Consider the following 19,630-nt stretch of genomic DNA (forward strand, 5'->3'; position numbering starts at 1 on the left):
ACACCGTAGTCTTGACTTCGTGCTTGGCCAATTATTTTTTGTCGTATATGCGCGACACTGCACTAACATATAAATAAACACATACGTTGCATTTTTGCGACAAAACTATCGCACGAGAAAAAATCGTAGTGCGCGCTAGGCCTACGTTTTTTTACCTACGAAGGAATACAGAAACAGCATATTATTATGTGTTTGCTAGCAGCTAACAATTATGTTTGCGTGTGCCTGACATTTTTGACCAATGGTCTAAACATATTTTCAGAAAGAAATTATCTTTTAGGTTGCCGACTCAAATGGATTTCAGATTAAGGCTAGGTACATGTGATAAACGTTACATGTATGATGCACTCACCGAGCGCGATAACGATAACATCTTTAGGTATTCTCTATTGAAATACAACAGGATGCGTGCAATCGTGCCGACATCTAATCTTTGATTAAAATATTTATCTAAGGCTTCAGTTTTCAGGGAATTAATACAGTCAAGAAAATTAGTCTTAAATACACGTCATCATCATCATCTGAGGCATTACAGACGCGGGTGGGCCTTAGCCTGGTCAAGCAAGTCTCTCCAGTCCGATCTGTTTGTGGCCTTCCTTCTCCAACTTTTCACTCCCAAGATCCTGATGTCCTGGTATACGCCATCCAACCATCTGAGCTTGGGCCTTAAATACACTAGTATTACTACTTTATAACGAGCCGTATCTACCTGGGCTCTAACCGCGAAGATCGAAGTTCGCAAATTGCGGGGATTTTTCTCTGTCACTCTAATTACGCCTTCATTGGAGTAAAAGAGAAAGATCCCCGCAATTGGGATTGTTCATTTTTTTTAGACCCCCATTTTTATTTTATTTTCTGAAAATATAGGTTAATTTAAGATACCAATTTGAATGATTTAGTAATTCGTGGCTCGGTTGAATATTTATAATTTATTGAAAATATGAGATACGACTTCTCGTAAATTACATGTCGTTGGCTGATTAGGATAATGCACAAGCAACAACAAGCATTAAAAAAATAGTTGTCATTGTCAATTGATTGTAATGTCACCTGTCGACAATGCAGTGTTGCCAGATGGTCACAAAAGTCACATTTTTCGTGAATTTTCGCCTTCTCGTGTGACATGAGTGTGACTTACGATCGTGAGGCAATTTTTGTGACTTTTGAAGCTAGTCGAGTTTTGGACAAGTTTAGTTCTGCAATTCGTATTATTTAGGAACGCAGTGAAGGCACCCAAGTTGACACTTGCACTGACATCCACCATCATGTTTATTATAATAGTCCTGGTAGTATAATATGAGACTTGTTACCTTGACATGACGGTGTTATTTAGTTTGAGAGTAGTAGTAGTTATTATTTTTAGTGAAATGATTCATTTCTTTTATTTTTAGTCTGTACTACTCATTGCACTGCATCAGTTATTTTGAGTTTTTTGAGCGCTAAAAAACCATTACTGTGTTATTTTTATCCGGGGGTAAATTATTTACGCATACCTATACTTTTAGGGTTCCGTACCTCAAAAGAAAAAACGAAAGCCTTATAGGATCACTCGTGCGTCTGTCTGTCCGTCTGTCACAGCCCATTTTCTCCAAAAGTACTGGACCAATTAAGTTGAAATTTGGTACACATATGTAAATTTGTGACCCAAAGACGGACATTTTACGTAAACAAATGAATTCTAAACATAGAGGCCACTTTTGGGGGGTTAAGGAGAAAATTAAAAAATAATGTATTTTAAACTATATCGTGTTACATATCAAATGAAAGAGCTCATTTTGAGAATTTTAAATATACTTATAACTTATGTAATTTTAATATAAATAGTTTAGAAGTTATTTAAGAAAATATCCAAAAAAATTACCATTCGCCCTTTTATCTCCGAGACTACTTGGTCTAAAATTTTGAATAAAATATACAAAATAGTTTTTTACCTATAGATGGCAGGAAAACCTGTTAGAAATATGCAGTCAAGCGTGAGTCGGACTAATTACTTCGTTTTTGATCCGACACCTCTACGGGTTTTTTTAAAGGCAATTCACTCACGTTTCACTTTTAAAAGTACATTGTTAAAAATTGGGTAATGTACGGAACCCTTAGAACTTAATTTGTAACTTTCTCATTTACCCCCCAAAAGTGCTTGCCCCCATGCTTAAAATTCATTTGTTTACGGTACATGTCCGTCTTTGGGTCACTAATTTACATATGTGTACCAAATTTCAACTTAATTGGTCCAGTGAAAATAGGCTGTGACGCCTGTGACCGACGGCCAGACAGACAGACAGACGCACGAGTGATCTTATAAGGGTTCAGTTTTTTTCTTTTGAGGAACGGAACCCTAAAACTCATGTATAGTTAGTAGATTTTTTGTGAAATACAGGGCGTTTTTTGAACAACTAGCCATATTGTGCGAGGTGATTAGGTAGGCCATACTGAACAACTTTTTCTATGGGACCAACTCCGAAATCATAAAAATTTTTTTTGCCGTTTCATACATTTTAGTCGAGTGGATGTCGAAATTTCTATGGGAAAGCCAATTTTTTGACGTGATAATGTCTTATAAATCGATGAACACCGGTAGCATGCACGAAAAAGTGTCACGTTGTGGACAGATCTCTATGGTAATGTTACGGCCACGTTTTCTTATGACGTTACCACGCAAAATTATCGGCCGTAAACCGACTGTACAGTCAACCATTTTTAGGGTTCCGTAGTTTTTATTGGGATTTCGGGGTTCGTTTCATAGAAAAAGTTGTTCAGTATGACCTACCTAATCAAGTAATCACCTCGCACAATGTGGCTAGTTGTCCAAAAAAGGCCCTGTATATTATTTTCTGAATTTTTTCTAACAAAATCGATTTACCTACCAATACAATACAATAATATAAAAATGTGACTTAGGCAGCAAAAACGTGACTTTTAGGGAAACGAAACGTAACTTAGGACTCCAGAGCCCTGGCAACACTGCGACAATGTCAGTGTCACGTGTTTCTATAAATAACAATCGTCTGGAATGGAAAACTCGTTTATTTTGAATCATTAATTTCAAAATACCTACGCTATAAATTTGAAAAAGCTGATTGCAGAAATCTGCCTAAGTTATATAATATAACTTGGTTTTATTGGAGTACTTATGTATCCATATAGCATCCAACTCCAACCATAACATGGCTGAAATCAAGGGAGCAAAAATACAAATGTAAGTTACCTACATCATATATATTTTAACTGATTCGATTTGTAAGAAGATTGGATTCATAAAATCGTTACAAGCGTCCATTGCTAAAGGTAGCTTAGCACCCAGTGGGTGCTTTCTACCGGCTTGTCACCATTGTTTGGATATTGTACTACATACTTATACTACTATATTAGGAACATGCCAATTTTGCTAATTATATCCTATTATTTCAGGTCATCGTGATTCCTATTTAGATACAGCTGTGAGATATGTAACTGCACTTGGGCCCAGAACAAAGTTGAGCATTTTGTATTGAAACGAACGTCATATTAATTATTAATCGTCGTAATACTTTACGACCGTAAATAATGCCTGGGAACAGAGTAAATAACAAACCATACACTTCTCTTCTGGATGGTCAACAAGAAGCCATCATTGTCAGATGCTCGTGCAGAACATGATAAACATACATTTAATGTAAAGTTACTATTTTTTTTTGGAAACATATATAACATATTTCCCAAAATAATAAAAAAGTAGGTAAACAAAAACATGTTTTATTATTCACAACTCTTTATTAAGTCTTGTCCACCATGATATCAGCAGCTTGAACTGCAACATGTACCTGGAAATTAGAAATTATATCTTTTTAAAGCAGTTTCAGGCTGAATTTTGAGTATGGCTATGTATTCTTGTATATTCCTTCTTTCTAGTAGGCACCATCTCTGTTTAACGGTTTGCCTTTAGATACTCTGGCTACATTACCACTGAAAATCAATAGATACCACGACCCTACCAATAAAGTGAGCTTTTAAATACTTAATTGTAGTAAATTAATATTAATTTTATACTTACATAGACGTGACTCTCACAGCAATACTGTGTGTAACACGTGAAGTAGGTAGGTATTCCAAGTTTAATTCACGGCACAATCTTTCACGTCGTAGGTCTTCGTGGATTCGAATTATTATTTTTGTGAATCATTCCCACACATAGGAACAAGGTTTTTGATATATTATTAAGCAATGAAATCTACTGTTTAGGTATTAATTATAAATCAAATTGTAACAAACAAGCGCAGCGGTATAACTGAAAAAATTTGTTATGACAATCGATGACAATGATAACTTTGACAATACGTGAGTGACGGATTTATTTACTATGGTTCGATAACTTTTATTATGCAATGACTTTACATTCAGCCCAGGAGAAGGTCAAACTAAGGTCATAAAGATATTTGTTGAAATATCTTCAATCCTCAATTATTATATCGCAGCAAATGTCGGAAACTGTTTAAAAACCTTATATCTCGAAATGGTTTTCGAAATAGAACATTTGAAAAAAAATGAACAATCCTAATTTGCGAACTTCGGTTTTCGCGGTAGCCGCTCTGGGTTACAAGGAAAAAGTTGACGTTCGTAGATACTTACCTGCTAGTAGGTACTAAGCGTAGTAAAGTTATATTATACACCCAGCTGCATAGCACAAAAGTGCATCACACGGTAAGGTGCGGGCACCGTACGCCTGCCGCTCGCACCTTCCCCGCCACCGTTAGTCGTCCTCCCCCGTCGCCCCCGTACCGCGCAGGCGAGTCATTTAAGAGCCAACAGGAGTGGTCATTTCTCCATACAAACTCGACTGTTTCCTCCGTGGGTTTTGATGCTAGAGCAATGATTTTTTCAACACATATTAATATTGTCAATATCTGTGTCGGACCGTTTTGCTTTTTCTGATATTTTTGTTTTTTAAGGCGCTAGAGACCTTTAAAAATGGCCATAATGGCCTCATTGACTATGCCGCAATGAGAGGCGTAGTATTCAAAACTGATATCAATTATCCAAGAAAGCAAAACGGTCCGACACAGATAATTTCATAATCATTTAGATTTCCAAATTTGGTTACGATTGGTTAAGTTTTGTAGGAGGAAACAGTCGAGTACGAAACCTCGATTTTTGAGATTTTTACGCAGGATTTTTCGCCTTGTCCTTATCGCACTACTTTTAGGAGCTGCTTCCGTTAGCGAGACGGGTATATTTATCTAAAATATTTAAAACTCAGCTCCTATTTCGTCTTAAGCGGTCGGTCTATACTTACAGAGATGATGTCCTTGATGATGGCCTTGTCGGTGGACATCTTGGCTCGGTTGATGACGGACACGTTGGGGCCCACCCAGGTCACCAGGAGGAACTTCTTGCGTTTCGACATCTCGTCGCCCATTTGCAACCTGCGGAAGTAAATCTAATTTAACTAATCTTAGGGCTTTCGTAGACTATTGGCTATTTTGACTACGAGTCAAATCAGTTTCTTTTTTCTAACTGTCAAAGAGCATTTCTCAAAAAGTTTGTACATTCCGATCACATCTTAGATTTATATAGAAATTGGTATGCTGGTAAAGTACATGAAGCTGAACAACTTCCACCACATTTCCCAAAATGTCCCAGAAAGTTTCTATGAAATACTAAGGGGTCATCCATTAATTACGTCACACGTTTAGGGGGAGGGAGGGGGTCAAGAAAATGTGACATGGGGGAGGGGGGAGACACAAACTTTGTGACGTCACTTTAACTTCATCAGTAACCGAAAATTTATTTAAATTATTTAGTTCGCTGTACATTTAAATAACAAGTTTTTAAAACGAAAATAGTTTTTAATCGTTTAATTTTCTTTCCTAAGCAGTTTTGTGTTATAAAATTACTAATATTTATATCGTCAATAATATTTTGATAAAATATTAATAATACTTAGGTACTTACTTAATTCGATTGGCGATTTCGTAGAAAAAATGTGACGTCACACTAGGGGGGGAGGGGTTTGCCAAATGTGACCAAGTGTGACAAGGGGGGGGGGAGGGGTCAAAAAACCTAGAAATTGGTGTGACGTAATTAATGGATGACCCCTAATCCCTTTTTTGTTACCCGATTTCCTTACACATTTGGTACAATTTTTATAGAAATCTAAGATGTGATCGAAATGTAGGTACAAACTTTTTGGGTACAAACTACTGTGTATAGTAATTTATATGAAACACTAGCATGTGACGTCACAATCAGATTACCTACTCTTTATAGTTTTATACGGGTTTTAAAATAGAAATTGTGTCTAATAATAACTGCTGTCTACGTTTCTTTATTAATCTCCTGGTGCTTTATTTCATGCGTGGTGTAATATAATTTATTTTAAATACAGTAAAATACCCTATGATATATTAAAACTTACCTGAGGTAGCCGTAAGCGCGCTAGTCATCGTTGAAGTGAGTGCGGAACTCCGTTGATCCGCTTTCGCGGGCTGAACACCCGATATTACGGGTGCCTTAGATCTTGAACACTTTGCATAACTAGAAGTTACCTGAGTCAACCAAAACTTACCTGAGGTAGCCGAAAGCGCGCTCGTCATCGTTGAAGTGAGTGCAGAACTCGGTGAAGTCGCTCCCGCGGGCTGAACACATATATACGGGCGCCTAGAATCTTACCTGACGTAACTAGAAGTTACATGAGTCAACTATAACTTACCTGAGGTAGCCGAAAGCGCGCTCGTCGTCCTTGAAGTGAGTGCGAAACTTAGTGAAGTCGCTCCCGCGGGCTGAACACACATTACGGGCGCCTAGAATCTTACCTTACCTGACGTAACTAGAAGTTACCTGAGCCAACTATAACTTACCTGAGGTAGCCGAAAGCGCGCTCGTCGTCCTTGAAGTGAGTGCGGAACTCGGTGAAGTCGCTCCCGCGGGCTGAACACACATTACGGGCGCCTAGAATCTTACCTGACGTAACTAGAAGTTACCTGAGCCAACTATAACTTACCTGAGGTAGCCGAAAGCGCGCTCGTCGTCCTTGAAGTGAGTGCGGAACTCGGTGAAGTCGCTCCCGCGGGCTGAACACACGATACGGGTGCCTTCGAACTTAAACACCGCCCTAGAAAATATATTTAGTCAGAACTGGCATAAGATTCAATTTATCAAATTTGAGAACGAGGGACAACTAGCCAAGATGACAAAATGACAATCGTTTGAAAAAAATGTAACGCTATAATTTCTAGAGATGCACCGGATATTCGGTTACTATCCGGTATCCGTCCTATCCGGCCATAATCTTAATATCCGGCCGGATACCGGATAGTGGCCTACTATCCGGCCGGATACCGCACTTGTCCATTATTTTAAAACAATTTAATCATTCCACTGACTTGCATTGCACGCGTTTATCTTTTCGGACCTAGAAATGTGTCCGCGCGAACGTTCACTAGGAAACAGGTCAAACCTGCAGAATGCGCACCTGAAAAACCGAAATGTAGGTATAGTTCCGCTGGCCGAACATTCGGCGGCCAACAACTATCCGTTGCATCTCTAATAATTTCCATAACTAACGTTTGTCATATCTGCAAACGATTGTCACCTTGGCTAGGCTCTCTGGTGTAGAATGTGACGGTTATCAAACGTTTCGGTACTTTTAACAATTTAAATGCTACGACACAGTACAGCGCCATATATTTCAGCTGTCAATATGTTCTATTAGATATTTTTAAAGATTTATAGCCTAAATCAGTGTCACATTTTCTATTCTTATCGGCGTGACTAATTTGACGACGTTTCGTCTTGGTTGTACTTGTGAGCTTATGACTCATAGCACAGAATAATAATAGTACTGGGTACAGAAGACTCACTCTCTAACAAAACGGGTCTGTTACGATCAGCACAGATATGGCCGCTAGGTGGCGACAGCGCCACGCGCGGCTTATGGCTTTCCCCAAAATTGGGGTGGAACTAGGGTTGCCAACTTTTTTTTGGTGGAATATAGTATTTTCCAGAATAAGGCATCAAAAATATAGTACATTTAAAAAATATATAGTACTTTTAGATAAAATACTAAATATGAATGAAATATAAGTTTAATCGGAAATATAGTATTTTAGCGTACTATATATTTTTCCAAAAGTATATATATAGTACAGAGAGCCAAAATATAGTACAATACTATATAATATAGTACGGTTGGCAACCCTAGGTGGAACGGATGTACTTTTAGCTACCCGTAGCAAAGCGACGAAATCGCGAAGTGAGCCACGCCTGCTCATATTCACGGGGTGAGCAATCAATAAGGATAAAATTTTACTAGGGGATATGGATTAGATAGGTATGTACTTGTTAGGTTAGCTGAGACGTATTCGCAATTAGGTATGAGCAGGCGTGGCTCACTTCGCGATCTCGTCGCTTTTCAATTTGCAACAGATAGCTAAAAGTACATCCGTTCCACACCAATTTTGGCGGTTAGCCATAAGCCGCGCGTGGCGCTGTCGCCACTTACCGGCCATATCTGTCGTAAGAGACGCGTTTTGTCAGAGTCTGTGGTGAGTCTTCTGTATCTAGTACTGTTATTTATTCTGTGGTGTGGTGTGTGGCTGTTACATATTGTGTGGTATATATAATAGGCCTTTTCATCTGTGTCAGATGTTTTAAGATCCCGGTATAACGACACTTGCTATAGCCCTATGCGGGAGAGGATCCCTCGCCCACACACGCGGCAGGTGTATGCTCCCCCAGATGGGTATGTGGTATATTCGACCGAATATTCGTAGTCGTTTTAGGCAGAGTCAATATTCGGCCCATCTTGGTAGGTACCCTTGGTACTCACCACTCGGTGGGCGACCCGTCTGCGCGCACATCATCATAGGCGGCGCGGATGGTGTCCTTGTCCAGGCCTGTGGTCATCGTCACCTGGAGACAAACGAAATAGTTATTCACGAATCAAGTGCGGAAAAGGGGAAATCGACACGAGTTGTATTGTACAACGTTTTACAGTACATATGGCCCTTTAAACTTTTGACATACGCATGAAAAGTGATATTTCACGCACTAGTGCGGAAAAGTAGCACCATATCTACTGTAAAAAAAATTGTAAATTTTGTTTGTGGAAGATAGTCCTATAATATTTATTTAAACTTCATTACCAAAAAGAGGCAAATGGGTCGATCAACCATTTCTTGTTGTAAGTTTGGTTCATTAACATACGAAAAAACTAGTATTTTAGGAGTGACCCAGGAGACCGTAACCATGGCAACTAATGACAAGAAAAAGTTGATTCACCCAAATAAGTAAAATGATACAGCGAAGGATCACGCAAGCTGTCGCATTAGTACCTATTTTTCAATGGCGGTGCATTGAAATTAAGAAAGTGCAGATAATTTTGAACTCTTAAGCTTATTTGGACATCTTAAATTGCCTACTGAATACAGATAATTAAATTAAATTAAATTAATTGTGCATAATTAAATTTCTTTCCATCATATTCTCTCCAGTCCGAACAATTATTAGGGTTGACACAATTTGAAGTCCCTTTGCTTGTAGGTACGACCACAGATATAGACTTGGATTTTGACAACATTAAATAGCCGAAAGGGATAGTGCGATATATCAGAAAAGGGACAGCATTTTTCGTCCCCGAATCGCTGTCAAACTTCGGTTTTGTGGAAGTGTCCTTTTTGTACGGTAGTATTTTTATTATTTTTCATCACACTCGCTCAGTAAATGTGGAATTGCACGCAGGTTTAGCGGGAGTTATAGAAAAAGAGTTTTCCCAAGGGAGTTATGGAGTTTCTAGTGCCACAATTAGCAGTTTTTTGTCTTTATACTTAATTTTTGTATCAAGTGTGATGAAAAACATTGTGTGTAACTCGGGGCGTAATAATATTGCAAACTCAAGTCTATAAGCAAACCGTCGCGATTTAACTTGCTCTCGTTTGCAATATTTATGTGCACGTTTGTAAGCAAATTGGTGAAAACCACGTTACCCAACCACGCACAATGGTCACAATAATTGTTTAATTATTAAAACAAACCTTATGTAAGCGAAATCACGAAAATTTATGCAATTAATGAAACAACCCACCAATTCGTCTCGCTTTCCACTGTCCCTTGCCGTGAGCAACAATCGTGAAAGTTCTATTTTCTCATAAATCTTATCTTTCTTTATCTCCATTGCAAAGTGAACTTTATGACATGATAAATAAGGTCACATTTGTAACAATCAAATTGGACAAGATACGAGGTAATAAAAGTTATTGGCTAACTTTTGTGATTTACATGGTGACTTGTCTGTATTTAATATTGCATTGCAAAGTGAACCATAATGAGTATGAAATAAGATTCATTTTGGAGTAGTATGGTGAAGTAAGATACGAGGTATGTAAAGTAATCGGTGGTTTTCGTAATTAATGATAGTTAATCTTTCATCTTGTGGTTAAAATATGATTCCGGTTAAGACAGAATTGGATTTAGAAACTGGGATTCTATATTTACATCAGTTTTATTTTATCAATTTATAGAAAATGTAAAACAAGAATTTTCACAATTTCACGTGTGTTTCACAATTTGGGCGAAAAGGCTCGCCTCACGATAAGAATAAAAAAAACGGCCAAGTGCGAGTCGGACTCGCCCATCGAGGGTTCCGTACTTTTTAGTATTTGTTGTTATAGCGGCAACAGAAATACATCATCTGTGAAAATTTCAACTATCTGACGGTTCATGAGATACAGCTTGGTATCAGACAGCCAGACGGACAGTGGAGTCTTAGTAATAGGGTCCCGTTTTTACCCTTTGGGTACAAAACCCTACAAATATAAATATTTCGTTGTGTCATTACATTAGGTATAAGTATATACCTAATTACCTACTCATTATCACAGCAAACTCTTCTGCCATTTTAAACTATTTCTAATAAACAAAACAACAGAAAAATTATATCTAACTATCGAACTGCTCACTAAACTTCACGAGAATCGGTTTAGTAATGCGACGTGCAGAAAAGAAAATCCGGACATGGGTACGAAACCATAATTTTTTTGCCCAAGGTGAATCGGAGACCTTCGCTAACGCTCGGCCAATAATTAAGAGCAGAAATCATGATACAATATCATGGATCGTTATCATAAATCCTGTATGGCTCCTATCATATTCCTGTATGATTTATCACTGAAATAATAATTGGATCTCATCAAAAATCGATTAAATCTCACTGCAACCAGATTGTTTCTCAATTAAGTACCTATATCGAAGACGTATGTAACTTCGTATAATAAGATGAATAAAGTCTAAGGAAAAACCGGGCAAGTGCGAGTCGGACTCGCGCACGAAGGGTTCCGTACCATAATGCAAAAAAAAAACAAAAAAAAGCAAAAAGAAAACGGTCACCCATCCAAGTACTGACCCCTCCCGACGTTGCTTAACTTTGGTCAAAAATCACGTTTGTTGTATGGGAGCCCCATTTAAATCTTTATTTTATTCTGTTTTTAGTATTTGTTGTTATAGCGGCAACAGAAATACATCATCTGTGAAAATTTCAACTGTCTAGCTATCACGGTTCGTGAGATACAGCCTGGTGACAGACGGACGGACGGACGGACAGCGAAGTCTTAGTAATAGGGTCCCGTTTTACCCTTTGGGTACGGAACCCTAAAAACGTGCCTCGGAAATCAGGAAAAAGTCATTCTCGCATAGATGGCGCACACACACCTTTGGCCTATGCTCGGCTAGATGGCGTGACGACACCGTTTCATATTTCACAATTTTAACACATATATAGATATCAGTGAATGAGCAAGGGTCAAAACAATATAAAAATAATAAAATCATTTATCCATATATACATTTATTTTGATAATTTTATAAGTGTTAATTTTGAGTTTTAGTCGTGTGTCGATAGAAGGCAGTAAATTTACAGTGACTACAAAATTTACTATGATAGGACCCCTCTATACTATCTATTCTCTTTGCCTATATGTTACAAATAAGTCAAATAATCTGCCAGGAATATGATTCATATGAAAAGCTCTCACTATTGAGATCTAGATTTAGGAAATAAATGCACAGTCCGTATTACAGTCACCACACTGTATTTTAAATAGATAAATACCTTGGAAGACGAAGATAACTCTGAATGACATGACTCCACCTCCTTAACTTCCTTCGTCGAAATAGAATCTTCCTTCGCCTCCTTCATAATATCATACAGCTCTTCTAGACGGTTCTTTAACACTTTAACTTCTACTTTCAACTTCTTACGATCCACAGCGAACTCTTCCAAGGCAGCTACCTTATCGGAAAGCAAAGCAACGTCCTTACGGATATCTTCTACGTTCTTGGTTAACGCGTCAAATTTAGTTACGATATTATTTTGGTGTTCAGTCAATTTCCGAATCTCTTCGTGGAGCGACCCCTCCATGTGAATGTCGCTCATTTTGCCGGTCAAAAGTGCATTATATGAAAAATTATTTGTTTACAGTAAATGCTGCAGATTTTTGACAGCGCGTGACGTGTGTCGGTTTTTGACTTGACGCGTTTTCGGCCTGTGTTCTATGTTAGAAACAAAATAGGTATTAGCTAGGTACGAGTATAATACCTCTCTAAATACGGCAATGTAAATAAATATACAGGGTGGAAAGATAAGTCGGGCCCTGGAGGGAAACTACCTTAAATCCTTAAGCTGGCTCATTTTACTTAAAGGAGACATTCCTTTATTTTTAAAAAGAAACAAAACTGCATTCAAAGATTTTTTCTTCTTTTCTTCAATTTTGCGTGTCTAAAAAAATCTTGAGTACTAAATATTAGATTTTATGGATATTTTGTACGACAGACGAGTGTAAGACCTAATTTTTCTTGGAGAAATGTTATCATTAACATTAACTGTATCGACTAGTACAATAAAATTGCGAGTTTTTATTTTTTGGAATTTTTTGTCGGTTCGAGTCCCGGACGAGGCAAGCTAGTTTTAGAAAATCTTTGAATGCAGTTTTGTTTCTTTTTAAAAATAAAGGAATGTCTCCTTTAAGTAAAATGAGCCAGCTTAAGGATTTAAGGTAGTTTCCCTCCAGGGCCCGACTTATCTTTCCACACTGTATAAATAATCGCCCAAGAGCATGTCGGGCCATGCTCAGTGTAGGGTTTCGTAAGTTTCGTAGTTACCATTCTGACAAAATAGGCCAAACGGGGGCTATTAGTAAGTATCATGTACCTACATTACAAGATTTACAAGCATAAGGGATCGAGTACCTTTGCAGCGCTTTTTATTGCAATAATCAGGAATAATCATTTGTTATAGACATTATATAGAAACGCAAATAAATGTCCTTACCGATTCATAGCGTAGATAAATACTTTAAATAACACACAATAACATCCATAACAGTAACAAATATTGGTAATAATAGTTATTTGTACAATGAAGTATTTGAACAAATTAAATTATTTCCAGAAAATATTTTTTAAATTTGACTAACGTTTCTGTGACCCCGGTGGCCGAGTGGTTCAGGCACCTGCCGCGATAGCAGAGGACGCTGGTTCGATTCCAGCCTGGGGCACTGGAGGCCTTGGTCACTTTTTCTTAGTATATGACATTTATTTCAGTTTATAATAGTTATTTGTTTTACAAGGGGGCAAAGTTGTTGTTTAATTTCTCGTGCTAATATTGATACCCGAGCAAGCGAAAGATTCCAAAATTGAACCACGAGCGTAGCGAGTGGTTCGAAAAATGGAATCTTGAGCGTTGCGAGGGTTTCAAAGCACGAGGGTTAAACAAAATTTGCCCCCGAGTGAAACACAAAATTTTTCACCACACCAACCCGAAGCAAATTTTAAATGTAAAATATCAAACAAAATCAAACCAAATCAAATCCAAATCAATGTTATTAAATATTTGTCATCCAAAATCATCATTTAAAAGTCAATTCTACCAGCAAACATAAGCAACTAACTCAAAATTTGCATTTGATTACTTTGTCTCACATGTGAATAAAATGCAACTTTGCTATCAGTTTTCGAAGTGCAAAGTAAGCCTTTCCGAGCTGGTGTGGTGAAAATAAACAAACAAATGTCCGTACCAGGATTCGAACTCGGGACCTATTGCTTCGCAGGCTGAGGCAGGGTCACTTCCGACTAGACTAGTTGGTCGATGAGTAATGATAATGATGTATATAAAAACGATTATTATTGACTGTCAGTGTGTTGTGAAAAGTTTTTTCCAATGAATCGTATAAATATTTACTTATAAGTAGTTTATTCTTATATCTAGCTGTCCTTTTAAAATATTGTAAATAAACAACTGTATGTATGAGTGTGTAAACAGCTCGTAAACAGACCAGTACGGTTACCATCAGTTTGTCACTGACATAAACGCCGTCGAGAACGTAATTTACTTTATGTACATCCCGTTTGCACTAATATGCGAGTGCGAGCGAGATGTATAGAAAGTAAATTACGTTCTCGACGGCGTTTATGTCAGTGACAAACTGATGGTAACCGTACGTAGGTAAGTACCTAAGTTCATACTCTATTATCAACGTGAGTTTCCATTCCATTACAGCTCTCCATCTCATTTAATATTTACTAGTACGTTTTTTTAGCATTAGAAAGAACTTCAAAGAAGGTAAGCCATCTTGGCATGCCTTTTAATTGAAAAACGCTTTTTAAAAATCAATAACTATTACTTATGAAAGCAGAAGAATATAAATGATCGTATTAGATTCATAATTGTTACATATTTGCCGTAACTTATTTTTAAAATGTCAAACATCAAACATCAACATTTATTCAGCAAATAGGCCACAAGGGCACTTTTACACGTCAACATTGAATTTACATAAAAGCCTAAATAATAATATCAACAATTTTATAAAATAAAACTAACAATTCAATCTAACGTATTACAATTACTAAGAGATGTATATGGTCTCTTAATGTCGAATTACATACAAAATACAGATAAAGAAACACACGAAAGAAAATCTATTATATTTAGAGGTGTAAATGTCTCTAGGTGTCAGAACTATAAGATTATATAGTTTATCAAGTTATCCTTAGAGATGTATAGGGTCTCCAAGAGTCAATATCCTGTATAATTAATACATTCATTAAGAGAAAAGAAAGTGTGTCAAGTGTTTTTCAATTAAAAGACACATCAAGATTGTTTACCTAATTTCTAATGCTAAAAAAAACGAAGTTTAAGGACGATCACGGACAGACGGACATATCGAAACTATACATACATATAACAGAGAGCCCCTAGTATTGTCATTCGATAGCGTGACCTGCGTGACCTCATTTGTATGGAATTTTGGACAGCGCGCCAAACGGAACTTTTAGGAAACTCAAAACGAGACAACGCTCACACGTAGGTACATCACGTCACGCTATAAATGCAATTCAAACTAGGGGTTCAGGGTTCAGGATGTGCTAGGATGCGTAGCGAGGGTTTGAGATTGAGTTTATTAAAAACCTATAATAGTACATTTCGATGCTAGTGCGGAAGGTATGTCATTACTTCACGAGTACCGAGATATCTTGCCACGAGCCGCAGGCGAGTGGCAAGACTCGGGACGAGTGAAGAATGACATTTCCGCACGTGTATCGAACGACGTTTTTTAATACAGTTGCGAAAAAATAAGAAAAACATTGTTAATCGTACACTAAACAAAAGTGGTAACAGTGACAGGTCGGTTAGACGTCGTCTTTAAGTATATTATATCTATGGGCGTTTGGCAGCTATTCCGTTCCATTCAGTCAACTTATTAAGAACGGAATTTTCAATATTGAATATTAAAAGTATATATATGAAGAGGTAAGTAATTAAATATGAAATATGTAATATTTTTCGTATTCTTACATTAACGGTAGGTTTTTATGCTGATTACGACGTTTAAAGGAAACTAATATTAACACTCATCAATAAGTAGTCGTGAATTGGAACAAGTATAAATTGAAAAAAATTGGAAAAGTAAAAAGCACTAGTTCGAGATAACCAACTTTCCGCACGCTAAACAGCTACGTAAAGTAGCACTTTTTGAGTAATGACATACCTTCCGCACTAGCATCGAAATGTACTATTGTTTTACAAGGGGGCAAAGTTGTTGTTTAACTGCTCGTGCTAATATTGATACTCGAGCAAGCGTAAGATTCCAAAATTGAACCACGAGCGTAGCGAGTGATTCGAAAAATGGAATCTTGAGCGTTGCGAGGGTTAAACAAAATTTGCCCCCGAGTGAAACACAAAATTTTTCACCACACCAACGGTTGGTGTGGTGAAAAATTTTGTGTTTCACTCGGGGGCAAATTTTGTTTAACCCTCGTGCTTTGAAACCCTCGCAACGCTCAAGATTTGGTGACCAACCTGAAGCAAATATTAAATGTAAAATATCAAACAAAATCAAACCATATCAAATCCAAATGAATGTTATTAAATATTTATCTTCCAAAATCATCATTTAAAAGTCATTTCTTCCAGCAAATATAAGAAACCAACTCAAAATTTGCATTTGATTACTTTGTCTCACATGTGAATAAAATGCAACTTTGCTATCAGTTTTTGAAGTGCAAATGCAAAGTAAGCCTTTCCGAGCTGGTGTGGAGAAAAATCACTTCATTTTCCTATCCTCGCTCTGTACGGTTACCATCAGTTTGTCACTGACATAAACGCCGTCGAGAAAGTAATTTACTTTCTATACATCTCGCTCGCACTCGCATATTAGTGCAAACGGGACGTACCTATCGAAAGTAAATTACGTAATTTTGTAAACTGATGGTAACCGTACTGTGTAGTATAAGCGTAGCGCACCTATGTCACGTCACGTCACGTTATCGAATGAAATGTAGGTACCTACACTTACACTAGGGCAGCGGTTCTCAAACTTTTTTGGTGACGGAACCCTTTTGGCAAGCGAAATATTTGACGGAACCCCAAATTAAGAATTTTCGTTCATCACTGTGGACCAGATATACCTATAGAAGAGCTGTTTTTTTTCTTATTATTACAAGTATATTTTCGCGGAGCCCCAACAGAGGCTTTGCGGAACCCTAGGGTTCCGCGGAACACACTTTAAGATTGGCTGCACTAGGGGTACAGGACAGGCAGACAAAGCGATCCCTTTTGACTACGGAACCCTAAAAACTCTGCAACTTACACTAACCCCACAATTAGGCATGACGAACCCTTTCAGTCTGTCAGTATTGATTTCTTAGGTCTGATTTATCCTTAGCTTTGTAACCTACCCTCTGCCCTCGCGAGGGGTAGCCGAAACTAGAGGGTTCTTCAAGTAGGGACTAGCGGCTCGATTCGGGAAATGAATTAGAGATTAACTAGACACGATATAGTAAAGATATGTGACGCTCCACGGCAAAAGATGCCTTATGGCGGCTGGCGCCGCGATTCGGGAAATGAATTAGAGATTAACTAGATACGATATAGTAAAGATATGTGACGCTCCAAGGCAAAAGGTGCCTTATGGCGGCTGGCGCCGCGATTCGGGAAATGAATTAGAGATTAACTAGATACGATATAGTAAAGATATGTGACGCTCCACGGCAAAAGGTGCCTTATGGCGGCTGGCGCCGCGAATCGGGAAATGAATTAGAGATCACTAGATATGAAATAGTAAGGATACGTGACGTTCCATGGCAAAAGGTACCTTATGGCTGCTGGCGCTTACGTCGCATAGCGCCGCAATAATATTGGAGCGGCGTTAATAATAGCGAAAGCGCCAACCGCCTAATAAGGTACCTTTCCCGTGGGACGTCACATATCTTTACTATATCGTATCTAGTTAATCTCTAATTCATTTCCCGAATCGCGCCGTAGGGTGGTTGTCGAAACTGAAAAATGTTTCCGCCGGGAAAGTTTTCTTGTTCCGCTTTGAGTGTATATTGCCCATTATATAACTTACAGATATAGTGCATGATTATTTTCCATCGTATTTTCACGGAAACGTACAAACATGTCTCGCTATTTCGGCCAGTCTCGGTACAAAAATCACTGAGGTTGACTGAAGAATCAACTACATCAATAGCCCACTTGCACCATTCCACGTATAGTTCGTAGGTTTCTAATAGAGCCCGAGCTAATCCTATTGTCTATTGTTAAGTAAAACCGCTCGTGCCACGTGCCACAACCACCTGCATAAAAAGTACAGTACTTCGGTTACTGAGTGCCGGCGAGTCGAACACTACAGAACCAGTCTAAAATGTGTCATCGAGATGCGTAACAATGGCGCGTTATCGGAGAGCGCACCTACACTGGTTTTTTGAGCGTTGGACTAGCCCTCGCTCAGGTGCCAAATAGAATAATGATGACTCTTTTTTGCAGGTAAATAGCGCGTGCGGTTTTACCTAACAATAGACAATAGCATTAGCCGCCGGGCTCTATTACAAAGCTACGAACTAATCGAACTATACCCGGGGTTAACCGATTAAACCTAAAGTTACCATGGTTACCAGTACAATTTGACAATGGGTTCCTTTAGTACCGTTTGGTAACTAAAAATTGGTAACCAGCTTCGAAACGGGAAAGAAATACCAATTCGTAATCTTGATTCCCATTCTGTAGCTGGTTACGAAATTTTGGTTACCAAACGGTACTAAAGGAATTGGTTGACGGTTAAACCGCTTAACCCCGGGTTAGTGGGATGGTGCAAGTGGGCCTAAAATATGTACTATTTAAAAAACTGCTTATTAAAACAAAATACTTAAGTACCTATGTTATATTATAAAAACAAAATTTAGTTACGGTATAATTTTCCCCGAATGACCACTGTAAAATAATCTACAGTTTATGTAAAATATCCTTAATATCCTGTTCGTTTTCCTGATTCGTGTTAACCCGATTGGTATTTCATTTCAAATGCAAACATCTAAAATAAATAATTTTGTACTTAAGTGAATAATAATGATATGTACAGTCAGCAGCAGAAGTTGCTAAGCGGGCCAGGTGTTCAAAATGATCTTGACGCGACTTTATTGTGAAGAGGATAAGAGCGTACCTATCAAGGTAATTTTGAACACCTCGCCCGCTTAGCAACTTCTGCTGCTGACTGTACCTTTATATAATCGGTACCTTTAAAAAACCGGGCAAGTGCGAGTCGGACTCGCGCACGAAGGGTTCCGTACCACAATGCAAAAAAAAAACAAAAAAGCAAAAAAAAAACGGTCACCCATCCAAGTACTGACCCCTCCCGACGTTGCTTAACTTTGGTCAAAAATCACGTTTGTTGTATGGGAGCCCCATTTAAATCTTTATTTTATTCTGTTTTTAGTATTTGTTGTTATAGCGGCAACAGAAATACATCATCTGTGAAAATTTCAACTGTCTAGCTATCACGGTTCGTGAGATACAGCCTGGTGACAGACGGACGGACGGACGGACAGCGAAGTCTTAGTAATAGGGTCCCGTTTTACCCTTTGGGTACGGAACCCTAAAAAAGAGTAAACAGAATCTACACAAAACCAAAAACAAAATAAAAACATAATGATCAAATAATGTACGAGCAGGTTAAAGGCAGGTCGTTCAGTGACAGATCCAGGTGGTTTTGTATTTGGTTGGTTAATCAATAAATGTTAGAACTACCCGAAAATGAACAAATTATTTGCTTACTCTTACCTATTTAAGTACCTAGATATACAGGGGTTACAGAGTATAACCCCC

General features: G+C 38.0%; 1 protein-coding gene across 2 annotated transcripts in view; it reads right to left on the reverse strand.

Moving 5' to 3' along the window:
* The window catches only part of LOC134674025 (coactosin-like protein), an 82,718-nt gene that overhangs the window by 8,855 nt on the left and 54,233 nt on the right, over positions 1–19,630 (reverse strand). The window contains exons 1-4 of one of the 2 annotated variants that reach the window (XM_063532072.1): positions 12,080–12,499; positions 8,804–8,886; positions 6,977–7,087; positions 5,270–5,399 (exon numbers count right to left, since the gene is read on the reverse strand). In XM_063532072.1, the coding sequence (XP_063388142.1) occupies positions 5,270–5,399; positions 6,977–7,087; positions 8,804–8,886; positions 12,080–12,403 (648 nt within the window). In that variant the 5' untranslated portion in view covers positions 12,404–12,499. Of the gene's footprint in view, positions 1–5,269; positions 5,400–6,976; positions 7,088–8,803; positions 8,887–12,079; positions 12,500–19,630 lie in introns of those variants that run through there. The other variant, XM_063532073.1, reaches the window with a different exon arrangement.

This window comes from Cydia fagiglandana, chromosome 19 (genome assembly GCF_963556715.1).
Source record: "Cydia fagiglandana chromosome 19, ilCydFagi1.1, whole genome shotgun sequence".
Lineage (NCBI taxonomy): Eukaryota > Metazoa > Arthropoda > Insecta > Lepidoptera > Tortricidae > Cydia > Cydia fagiglandana.